Raw genomic sequence first — 12,536 nt, forward strand, 5'->3', positions numbered from 1 at the left:
TTGCTAGCGGAGGATGTTAGACAAGTGGAGGAGTTTCTTTCCCCCGTCCATTTTGTGCACGTGCCAAGAACATGTAATGGGGCTGCCCATAGATTAGCTAAGTTTGCATTTCTATTGGCAATGAATTTGTATGGTTAGAGGACCCTCCTAATCTCATTTAGGACCTCCTCAGCTAGATGTTGATGTAGTACATTTGATTTCAATAAAATATCGAGTTTTTGTAAAGAAAAAGATGGGACAAAAAAATTGTATATGGAGTTTACTCTAATACATAATTGGTCTCAAGTTGGGACTAGAATTGTTATGATTGTAAGGAGGCTATTCCATTATAGAGTATTACTTTAGAAATGTTGAACTGTATTTGTAAGAACAGTTATGTGTTTGAAAAATCATTTGATATTAGGTGGCATCATACAAAGTCCAAAGATAGGTAGAATGAAACTTCTTTTTGATGGCTTGGTTATCTTAACAAATTTAGCCTCAATATGCTTTATTGGTTGAGAGTTAAGAATCTAGGGTAACGGTCTTTGCAACCGAAATTTTCACTTTATAAAATTGCAAAGAATCGAAATGGATTCTAAATTAGGGTTTGACAAGATTCAAGTGGAAGGTGATTCAAAGGCTCCGACTGAGATAGTTTCCAAAATCCAAGCATTTTGGAAGGTTCAAATTTTGCTGGTTGGAATTCTCTCTTATTAGTTCTTTTCATGCTCCTTTCAAATTTGTTTCATCATTTGTGATTTTGATTTTCTTTGAATTTTAATTATTTATGGAAAAATATTCGTTGGTAGAACCGTTGATAAAAGAAAGAAGTGCTGTATATGAATCACTTGTATAATCTTCAGAATTACATGCATCCGCGGGATTAATTCTGAACCCAATCTTGTTCTATTTTCTGTTGGTAGAATTTCCTTTCATTCTCACTTTGTTTTTCTTTTGCTTTTTGCTTTTCAGCAGATTGATGTGGGTTCTTAGAAATAGCAAAAAACCCTAAATAGACCCACCCCAAATCCCACCCACTCTCCATCATTGCTTTGAGCTGCAAAAAGGGGAGGAGACCATGCCTCCACTATTCCACAACACTCTCCTTCTCCCACTTCACAAATCTTCAGCAAATCCAAATCACACCTTTCAACTGCCCAATCAATAACCTTCATCCCACCACCAAAATACCCTAAATATATATCAAGTGGTCAATTTTTTACTGTATTTCCACTGCATTGCATCTCCCACCACTCCCAGGAAAAAAAAATAAAAAAATCCCATCGCCTTTCAAAGTCTCACGCTTTTCGCCTCCAATGGGGTTTGTCACCTGCTGGTTTCTCCGATCCGGTTCTTCCATGGCCGCACCTCCTAATCCCTCCCAGGTCCAAACCCCACACTCCCCTTAGCATTTAGCATCATGAAATTTCCATTTCTCAACCAAATCCCAATTTCTCACTCTCATTTCTACTGAAACACTCCTCAGCAGAATCCCAGATGCAAATCCCATCTGCTTCCCAAATCCCTCTCTGAAAATCCTCACTTCCCTAATGCCAAAATCTGTAGAAAACCAGGATGAAGCCGACACGCAGAGCATCAAGATCTGCACTCCCATCTATTTCTGGCCGCATTTAGCGACACCCATCAACCCTTTCAACGATCTCTTCACCCTTCCCATGAAGCGCTCTGTCCGCCCATTATTCAGCATTCTCCTCCTCATTGTGTTCGCCGCCACGCTGAGCTGCCGGAACGCTGTCCGCCATAGCTTTGAGCTCGAGAATAAGGTGCTAATCCAACCGTCGAGGCCGGTGTTCAATGCCACTCTGCTCAGATTCGCCGCCGTTGATGCAGGTGAAGCTCAAGCCAAGAAGGAGATTGAGCAGCTGTTGGAGGGTAACTTTGCCAGTCTCGGAAAGTACCGGACTTTCGCTTCGTGGAGGCGATTTAATCACCATGATATCAGAGCAAAGACGTCTACTGGATTGCCGGTAATGCTCCGCTCTCCCCGATTCTATCGTTATTGGTTGGATTTTAGGAGGGTTTTGAGTGATTGGTCGAGAAACAAACGGTTTCATGGTGATGTTATGTTGGATTTAGTTGGACTTGTTAGGAATCCCATTGATAGGCACAATGGCTTAGTGGGTTCCGAGCAACGGCGCTATTCGTCGTGTGCGGTTGTCGGAAACAGTGGGATTTTGTTGAAGAGTAATCATGGAGCTCTCATTGATAGTCATGAGGTTGTCATTCGATTGAACAACGCGAGGATCCAGAGTTTTTCGGAGAAAGTTGGCTCGAAAACCAGCATTTCGTTTGTAAATAGTAACATTTTGCATCTTTGTGCTCGGAGAGATGGTTGTTTTTGCCACCCTTATGGACTGAATGTGCCTATGATTATGTACATTTGTCAACCGGTGCATCTCTTCGATTACACGATATGCAACATGTCCCACAAAGCGCCGTTGCTCGTGACTGATCCTCGGTTTGATGTGTTGTGCGCGAGGATTGTGAAGTATTATTCGTTGAAGCGGTTTGTGGAGGAGACGGGGAAGTCGTTTGAGGAGTGGGAGGCAGTTCATGATGGTTCCATGTTTCATTACTCTTCCGGTATGCAGGCTATTATGCTTGCTTTGGGAATTTGTGACAAAGTTAGTGTTTTTGGATTTGGGAAGTCGGATTCAGCGAAGCATCATTATCACACGAATCAGAAGGCCGAGCTTCGATTGCACGATTATCCAGCGGAGTACGCGTTCTATCGCGATTTGGCTGAGAGACCGCAGGTAATACCGTTCCTTTCGGACAAGTTCAACATTCCTCCTGTGGTTCTATATCAATGACATTTTGGGAGTTGAATCATTTGCTTTTGTGGAATCAGTTGGTTTGAATTGTTGTACTGTTAGTGTCGTAATTCTAGTCTTCCACAACACTTGTTGAAGATTTATGTTTAACACCTTGAGCCTCTACTATCTAAGATAGTTTTGGGAAATATCAACTGTAAAATTGGAATCCAAATCAGGTTATCATCTGCTTTTTGATTGAATTCGTTGGATTTCGACGTTGAAATCATACGCATGATCGACCATAACAAGTTTTGAAACTGAAACCGGCCTCCATGTGATGTTACAATTGTCGAAAATTAAGGAAGACTTCTTCCTTTACCGTGCTGTCTTCATCTTTTGTATTTCATTTTGTATCGTAACGCTCCGCTATCACTTTTTGAGTCTTCGGATTCACATGCTTTTACAATTTCAAGGTGCCGAGAAACACCATTACTACAGACCGACTGGAAGATTCGTGATGACGTTATATACAACAAAAGTTCATCTACAAACCCTTCCCAAAAACATACCTACTGCTAAGGCTATCCAGCCTCTTTCCCTGGCTTTCCTTCCGGTGACCCCTTCACTCCTCCGGCTTCATAGGCTCCATCACTGATTCCTTCTCTTCATACTTCACAGCTACCAAAAACCTGACGCTTACCTGAAACAAAAGAAATACTTGAGAAGCCATGCACCAATTCGAAAACTGGACTGTAAACTCTATCAAGTACAGATACCTGTGTCGGATCATAAATAGCATACTCGTTGTACTCGAGAACGCTGTCTTTATCATCTGAAGGTACCAGGCGGCCACAAGGAACTTTGATATCGTCTTGCCAAACAAAGTGCTCCGATTCATCAGTTTTCTTCCTCCCCAAGCCTTTAACTCCTACTTTCTTCTCTTCTAAAGATTTGGTATCCTGCGCCATTGAATTGCACAAGCCCATTTGAGTTAAAACTTAATGGAAACATTACCCAGAACTTGAATTAAAACCATTTTCCCAGGTTTTACCTCCGGTGCGGTCTTAACCTCAGTGATCTTGTCTCCCTGAGAAGCTACAGCTAAAACCAAGAACCCTTCCGGTCTGTCCACAGCAGTAAACCCGTACCTAGCAGCTTCTGCAGCAGCATCAAAGCACACAATAGCCCTTCCAAACTGTGAGCCAAAACCCAGAGAGTAGTATTCAATTAGAGAGCTTACTCACATTAAATCACACCGAGATAGGACTTGTAGTAGCTGTAATTATATTACCATATAGCCTGGAACAGGTAGAGAGCATATTGCTGGCAAGAAACCCTTATGCAGGTGCCTCAACATATTTGAGCTCCGTGTTCCTGCAGACAAAAAACCGAAAGTACAGTAAAATCCTTGTTTTTGTTCAACCTGCAGTGGGCAAATTATTTTCCTTCCAATATATTGGAGCTCGCTTAGTCACCACCATGCAAAGTACTGTATACATCTCTATTAGGCTACCAGCCACTCACCCTACTGGAGGATGTTAATACAAATTGAGCTTCGTTCTTGGAAAGTGCTTATTTGTGTAAAGAAATAATAATCTGTTCAAGTAAATGAACAGGACTACAGAACTTACCACACCATAAGAGCACTTTGTTCGGTAACTTCTTTATTTCATCCAGAGATTGGCAAGCACTTGATTCGATAAGAAATATGTTATCGACAGACACCCCATATTCCTGAAAAGCATTTTTTATTACTACTAACACACATCCATATTCTGCATAGTAGTTGGTGGTTTTAATGATTCCAAATCTATCTTAAACATGCATGCTTACAACATCTCCAACTTTGACAGGTTCGTAGGTCTTCTCCAGGTACTTCAGGATCATCTTGTAGTCATCAGATTCCTTATCCAGTGGAGAAATTGAGCAGCCCAATTTGTTGTATCGCTCGGACAAGGGGTCATCAAGGGTAGATTCACCCATGTCTCCGATGAGATGGGAAGCCATGGTTATGTCTCGAATAGTTTCAAGTGCAGCTGCAGCCTGCAAGATTAGACCGGAAATGATTTCTCAGTGTAGTGGACGTATCCAGAATCAAACAAGTGACATATGATTTGCTTCTGCTTACATTATCTGCAAGTTCCTGATAGTCTTTGAAGATAAAAGGTCTAGTAGAGTGCATAAGGGTGAACCATCTTTGACTAAAATCTGACCAAACTGCCTCAGCCTTCGGCCCTGCATCCTTCATTGATTTCAATGTCTCCACGAATTTCTGAAGAACCTCTTCACCTGAATACACACCTTTGTCATTTTGTAAAAGAGTGGACAAGGAGGGTAAAGGAGGATATTCGAGGAAGTTCCTTACATAGTTTTAGGTGGACAACGGAAAGCATCCCCATTGGAAGTTCGGGCGCGTCATAACCCATTTCCATTAAAGCATATCTACATTCGAAACAGCTGGTTTGAGGACTTCAGAGTAAAAAGACGGTAGAAAGTCTAATGCCTGGAGAAGAAACCATACTTGTAAATCTCTTGACTGCATAAAACCATCATGAAATTTGCAACCATCGGCTCAAGTTTGCAATGTGTGGCAGCAACTCCCAATTGGCGAAGCCCAAGCCCTCCATGCCTCACATCAACTCCGTCGTCCTGTTCAGAGTAACAAACGTTTCACATGGCAGAATAACATTGCAAAAAGAAGGAAATGAGACATGGTACCATGTCTATAGGGTAAAACTTCAGCGGCTTCTTCTGGATTTTCTTCTCTCTTTCCCATGGTTCAAACTCATTTCCAGTTGCTTCCTCAAAAAGCCTCACAAACTCCTTGACAGCGTTGTCCACATTATCCCACTCTTCAAGCCTTTCCTCCGCATTAGGGTCATCGCCAACTTTCCCTTTCTTGTAGTATAAATGCAGGTTGCTCTCTGGTACCGTAATAAGTTGCATGATGGAATAACTGCAGAAGAAACTTGAAAATTAAGGCCACTTGATATCATCACAAATAAACTCAAATAACTGGAGAGGGTCTAATTTACTCGTTCAGTTTTCTGCCTAGATCACAACGAGAAAAGGCGCAGTTGTATAATATGCTGTCTCTCTCAAAGATCTTCCCATCTCGCTCCCTCAATTTACTATCCTTGTGGACACTTCTCTTCCCATACATCTTCAGCTGCAGTCATATACGATGTTGTTGTGTTAACAGATATAAATATTCACATGAAATTTCAAATGGAGTGCTATAGATATCTTTGAGGTAAAAATTCTGTACTTCTGTCAAAAGGGACTCAAGTGCCTCTTCGCTTGGATCCATTTTGTCCCATGGAACTCCTCTTCCATCAGGAGCAAGATCACTAACAATATCATAAGCTTCGAGAGGCTGGGGTTCTTGTTTCTCGATGCTGTCTTTCAGCCATGCTTCGCTTACTACAGGAATGCCTCTTTCCCTGCAAAAGGGTCAGAACTCTCAAGTGATACTTCTCACATGAAAATTCCAGAACACCGCTATTTTCACAGCAGAATTAATAGGGGAACTCAAAAACACTGCTATTCTCATGGTGGAATTAATGGTAATGCTGGGAGACAATTTCTTATCCTCCTTATGGGCAACAGGACAGCAATACACTCAAGGAGACCTATTGCATAACTCAAGAGAAATTTTCAATGCTTAGGGCCAAGGGAAAGAAACCATTACGCACATTGCTTCAGCAAGTTTACCAGTGCCGCCTCTGTCTCGCTCCGCAGGGGATGCAATCAGGCAAGTTGCACCTACAAGTGTTTGTAATACCAATTACAAGTCTAGACAGAGTACACTTCCATCTGCAGCAAATATGTATACAAGACAAACACAAATTACCAATCACATGGTTGGCAAGTTTTCCTCCATGTTTTTCTATTTCTTTTCTCCAGTATTGCTGCAAATATTGATACACAATCAGTAAGCACCACAAATTGGCAAATGCGCAACTGATAACGACAACATGACTGCATGATACATACATGAGATGCACTAAGACGGCCCATAAGCGAGATCAATATCCCAGTAAAAGGCTTAACTGGGATGCTTAAATCCTTGTGAGGACGGCGACTTGGGTCCTCGTAATTCTTTAGCAACTAAACCACAGATGAGCTAGTTAAGTTGACATAGACATTAGGGGGCATAACATATCAGACGCACTAAAAAGAAAAGAAGAGGCAACTGCGAATTACATCGGATGCAGGAGAGTTGAGGACACTATCTGGCAACTTGATTGGTTCTTGTTTCCTTGGCGGATTCTTTGTATTAAATGTACAAGTTGCCCACTCACTATAAGATCCAGTGCAAAAATAGCGTATAACCCTGAACTCCAAATCCCCATTGCATGCTGGACATTTATCTAATGGACCATAAAACAGCAAGTCTTGGCTGTCCAAACATCGAATCAAATATGATTAACAGTTGCAAATAATCATGCAATACTCCATTACATTAGCAAATAAAATTAATTGCAAACAAAAATGGACTAACCATTTTCGTAGAATGGTGGAATCAGAGCCGGAGGAGTCCTGGCCATTAGCTTCCAAGATTTCGCGCATCTGTTCGGTTGAAAGGTTGTCTTTGACCGCTGTGCAGAGCTTCTCATACTCGGCAACTACGTTCTCCGCGGACTTTCCATTTGCGTTGTCACCTTCAGATTTGGCCTTCTTTGGAGACTGCTCTGCCTCATGAGCCTTGTTCTCGGCTTTCTGCTTCCTCGTCGTCACTTTGTCCTCCTCAGCATTTCCATGAGAATGAGACCTTGTCTCATGGACCTTGATAACGTTTAGTTTACACAAAACATATAGTTAGTAAGCTGCTAAGCTGCTAACGGCCTTATATTACCCTTAACCCTACTCTTAAAAGAAGGAAATGGGGAGAAATTTTAACATTATAGCTACACTTTTTGCCTTTTTTTCCCTTAATATTCTTGCAGATATAAAAAAGCTAAAGTTAAACAAAGAGTGCCAAATTTTACCTAAGTAACAAAGAAACACCTGGCGTAATTGGATTAAAAGGTAGGAATAAGATCCTCTCCGGATCCTCCTTGTAGGGATCTAAGGATCAATCAATCGTATCCGTTCATCATGCGATTAACAGTATTTAAAAAATTTAATTTCAAATTGCATATAAATAGTTATTAACAGAAACTGACCACAGTACGATGAACGGACACGATTGATTCATCTCCAGATCCCCACAAAGATCCTTGTAGGGATCTAAGGATCAATCAATCGTATCCGTTCATCATGCGATTAACAGTATTTAAAAAATTTAATTTCAAATTGCATATAAATAGTTATTAACAGAAACTGACCACAGTACGATGAACGGACACGATTGATTCATCTCCGGATCCCCACAAAGAGGATCCAGAGAGTATCCTTGCCCTAAAAGGTAAAGGTTGTAACTAGTATTCCATCAATTTTTTTTTTTAACTCTAGGTACTTTTCTAAAAGTATTCATAATTTGTTCTTCCTTGTCTTTGTTTTTGGCTGTATATTCTCTTATTAAGATCCTATGAATAATTCAATAATGTTTCAAGAAAAACTAGAACCCAGTGTTTTATGGCCGGGAAGAAATCCTCCTAACCTTCTGGAAGAACCCACTAGCTAGCATAAATTTGTAAAACATAATACCCTTCCTTTAATTTTTTTTTACTTAAGTTTAAAATATTAGTTACAAAGAACTTCAGATATTAGTTACAATATTTCTATGTATTTGACACAATCACCATCTCGACGGTGAGATGATAATTGTAATATATTCATATGAATTATTGTGACTTGTAAGATGTTCTGATTGTATAAATATATTCTCGTCAATCCCAAAAGATATTTTCAAAATTTGGCTCAGAAGAATTTAATAAACTCAGGTTCACAATTTACATGAACAAATAAACCAGAATTGGTGTTGCAATAACAGTAACACCAAGAGCTTCAACTAGACAACAAAGTAAGGGCTGAAACACATACCTTCATATTTCAGCAACAAGTTCTTCTGCAGGAACAGATTTAAGAACTGGATATTTTTTTCTGCACAATCTACAACTTACGCTTTGGTGGAATTGTATTTTTACAACAGCAAAACAACAGGTCGAAATAGTTGAGCATGGCTGGGGGATATAAGCAGATGAAGACACCCCAAAAGGACACGTACATTCCTTTCCTGCAGGGCCTTCGGTTTCTCTGTCGTTTCATTTGTGCGACAGGTGTTGTGGTATTAAACGTGTCCATCTCGGAAGTTTTAAGCCGCTTCGGCCTTTTGACATGTGGAAATCTAACAGTTGAATGTGAGAGACTTTGCCCTACTCTTGCATGCAAAATCCATGTTTAATTTTTCTGCATATTTTGAGTGTTACAAGATTAAATTTCCTTTTTGTTTAATTCTTGCTGAGATTTTGTATAACACGGCTTTGTCTCCTCGGGACTTGTGGGGATGAGGCCAAAAGTAGCACAAACAAGGGTTGGAGTTGTCGAGGTCAAGGTGTTGGAAGTTATCATGTTTTATTTGATTGCTTAAATGTTAAAATGGCGTTTGCGTTCTATTCTATTAATAAATTTATTACAGTTAATCAATTCAGTCTAATCTGTAAAAGTTCTCTTAAAAGGCATTTAAAATTATTTAAAAAAAATTGAAATACACATTAAAAATTTTAAATAGAAAAAAAGACAGCATAAATCACCACCCCACCTTATTCCAGCCGTCACCCCTCTCTCGATCTGGTCATTCTGTTCTTGAGAGCTAATCGCGCGTTGTTCTCCCCGACATGTCACATTGTTGGTGTCACCCCAACCGCATCATTACGCTGCCCATCACAAGAAATTATTAGATGGTACAGTGTTACCACTTGCCACTGACAGCCAGTATCCACCAATAAATGCATGACATGTGGCAAAGTAATTAATAAATGGAAATTGATGGCTAGGTTTTACATGATTCTAATGCAGTTAGGTCTCTACCAAAACCAGAACTGTTGCCCGCCTCGTCTACACCCTCATTTTCCCCAAAACCGATTCCTCGTATCCCATTTTCCTTTTCCGCCCAAAACCAAAAACTTTTGCCACCTCCCTGTTTACTTGAATTTCATCCCATAATTTTTTTTTTTTGAACAAACAATAGTATCTAAACTAAGGGGATCAGGGAGAGGACTAAGTCTTGTAATGGACTTGCCATAATATTATGGTTAAACTTCGCATTTGGCGAGAATCGAACCTAAAACCTCTCATTTATAAGCGTAGAAGAATACTACTAGACCGTAGTATTAAATGGCCAGGCTCATCCCAAAATTAAAACCCACAAACTGCAAAACCCAGAAATCTCAAGCTACATGTACTGGAGTTTTTTCTTGAATCTAACTGGAATTTAATATTTTTGCTTGAATCTGACTCTAATTTGGTATTTTTGCTACAAAACTGATTTGACACGCCTCAACCCCGATATTCCCAAATATCAGGGTAGGCACGTGTTGGCCGACACCCGAGAGTGACGAAGCCATTTTAAACATGCATGCAAATAAGCGATATAATTAGAAAGAGATACACTAGTACATAATCGTGTTCAGAGTATACAACTAATCAAGAATAAAGTGAAAGAATTATAATAGAAAGGTACGAACCAAGGGGTGGGTCCTATAATGAGGAGACTCGAAGATATTCATGCGGAAGTTCTCTGACGCTGGGATCGTGTAGCTCGATTCTAACTCCTGAGGGAGCGCAAAAACAGAAAAGGTGAGTGGACCATAATTTATATTAATATGACTAATACGAAAATCATTTTCTTTCTGAACATACTAACCCCGTATTTTGAAAACATATATAATACTATATAGTAGGCTTTATAAAAAAAATCCTAGCTTGCCGTGCAAAACATTCGTAAAACATGTATGTAAAACCAATGCTCAGAAATGGTAATATTGTCGCTTGAAGGCAAATCCGTAATCTCATCAATGATGTACTCAACTAGGGGTATCATAGTCGCCAGAAGGCAATACCTATCCATCACCCGAAGGTGAAGCTGTATGACACTAGGTTATGCCAATGAAGAAACCAGGGTCCATCATCCGAAGGTGAAGCTGTACGACTCCAGGGTTACGTTGGAGAAGAGGATATATAACATCACACATCGACAGTAACCGCAGGCTAATGAAGCTGGGGGTATCATCATAATCGCCCGAAGGCAATACCTGTCCATCACCCGAAGGTGAAGCTGTACGACATTGGGTTACGCCAGTGAAGAAACCAGGGTCCATCACTCAAAGGTGAAGATGCACGACTCCAGGTTACGTCGGAGAAGAGGATATATAACATCACATTGTGTCCAATGGCCATAGACATCTACATATCCGTGTTGTGTGGATGTGCTGTATGATAACCCACTAGATAAGTACCTCAAACATCTCATATCAAATCCGAAGCTCAAAGGCTCTAAGCCACATCTCATAAATCCATGGTAAATCATGTTCATGAATCCATAAAATAAATCATATTCGCAAATCTGAATATAAATCATATTCAAAATCCATAGAAATTTATATACGCAAATCCACTAATTCGTAATCTTTAGTAAAAACGTAATGTCAATAAATTATAAATATTCCGTAAACGCAATTTAAAGAAATCATAAATTACTCGTAAAACATATTATAAAACATGCTCAAATCATGAAATATGAAATGCATGCTAGGCTAATATTTTATAAAAACATATAAGTTAAGAAGGGATCCACTGACAAATAATTTGTTGCTTGAAAACCGCTCAAACTAGCGAGAATGTTGCCAGCACCACTGATGCACCTAAACACATAAAACTCTATTAAAACGATCGAATTTCAAAAAACGGACGGTGGATTCTGATTCGGCATGTCGAAAAACGTAAGGAGGGACCTCGGGTTCCTTCACGCGCCTAGTTGAGTCGTTGGAAAGTTCGCCAGAAAAATCGCCGGCGCCACCATGGACGGCGACAAAGACGCGTGTGCTCCACGCACCTGCCATGACGCACACCCACGCGCAGGCCCAAGAGGCTAGGTTGGGATTCGAGTTGGATCTGCGTTTGGGCCTGGGTTTTGAGTCATTGGGTTAGTGCTAGGATTACATAGGCCTAAGGTTTTAAGCCGGGTTGTGGGTTATAACTGGTCGCCGGACCCAATGAAGGAGAACACCGGATTTTGCCCGTGAAACTTCCGAGCTCTAATCACGGTCAAAACTTAACCATTTTCAACGATTCAAAAGCCAAAATGAAGGTAGGGAAATAAGGATTGAGATTATACCTTTGTGGTCCCTCGCCGTGGTTGGAAATCGTCCAAAAAAGGCTCGAAAGCTGCCGGACCTTGCTGGAAAATTTGGAAATGTTTCTCATGAGTTATAGTTGCGATCCAATAGCACCTAAACAACTTAAAAAAAACATCCTAAACATACTCTAATACAAACTTTAGGAAGTTTGGGAGAGTTTCTGAAGCTCACTGTCGTTGGAGACGGCGATGACTCGCCGAAGAAACCTTTGAACAGTGATACTGCCACTGTGAAGAGATAGAGACATCATCCAAACTTGGTATTTCGAGAGTCTGACATCGATTTGTTGGGGGAAAGGTTGGTAAAAATGGTGGTCCGTAGGGTGGCTCGCCGAAGGAAGGATGTGGTGTGTGGGCGTGTTCGGAGAGAAAGGTTGCAGAGATGAGGGAGAAAGAGAAGGAAAGGTAGCTGGGATGAGAGATAAGAGCTGAAGGTGAGAAAATGTGTGTCACGGGAAAGAAGAAGAGGGAGAAAG

At 40.6% G+C, this 12,536-nt stretch overlaps 2 protein-coding genes across 3 annotated transcripts; one reads left to right on the forward strand and one right to left on the reverse strand.

The window, feature by feature from the left end:
* Positions 1 to 543: 543 nt before the first annotated feature.
* On the forward strand, positions 544 to 3,019 carry LOC103441355 (beta-1,6-galactosyltransferase GALT29A-like). 2 transcript variants are annotated; one of them, XM_017333526.3, is made up of 2 exons: positions 544 to 678; positions 955 to 3,019. In XM_017333526.3, the coding sequence occupies exon 2, from the start codon at positions 1,533 to 1,535 to the stop codon at positions 2,814 to 2,816; it is 1,284 nt and encodes a 427-aa protein (XP_017189015.2). In that variant the 5' UTR covers positions 544 to 678; positions 955 to 1,532; the 3' UTR covers positions 2,817 to 3,019. The 2 variants fall into 2 exon arrangements, with proteins under 2 accessions (XP_017189015.2, XP_070675125.1); XM_070819024.1 differs by having other exon boundaries at positions 557 to 678; positions 958 to 3,019.
* Positions 3,020 to 3,105: 86 nt separating this feature from the next.
* On the reverse strand, positions 3,106 to 8,878 carry LOC103441354 (protein ADP-ribosyltransferase PARP3). Its single transcript, XM_008380032.4, has 18 exons — positions 8,748 to 8,878; positions 7,264 to 7,547; positions 6,966 to 7,161; positions 6,756 to 6,869; positions 6,613 to 6,670; positions 6,455 to 6,524; positions 6,028 to 6,202; positions 5,795 to 5,928; positions 5,478 to 5,715; positions 5,281 to 5,408; positions 5,125 to 5,201; positions 4,888 to 5,048; positions 4,593 to 4,802; positions 4,391 to 4,493; positions 4,051 to 4,133; positions 3,811 to 3,954; positions 3,536 to 3,718; positions 3,106 to 3,459 (listed from the first exon to the last, which is right to left on the reverse strand). Exons 1-18 carry the CDS (start codon positions 8,751 to 8,753, stop codon positions 3,382 to 3,384), a joined length of 2,442 nt encoding a protein of 813 aa, XP_008378254.3. The 5' UTR covers positions 8,754 to 8,878; the 3' UTR covers positions 3,106 to 3,381.
* Between the last annotated feature and the right edge of the window lie 3,658 nt (positions 8,879 to 12,536).

This window comes from Malus domestica, chromosome 03 (genome assembly GCF_042453785.1).
Source record: "Malus domestica chromosome 03, GDT2T_hap1".
Classification (NCBI taxonomy): domain Eukaryota; kingdom Viridiplantae; phylum Streptophyta; class Magnoliopsida; order Rosales; family Rosaceae; genus Malus; species Malus domestica.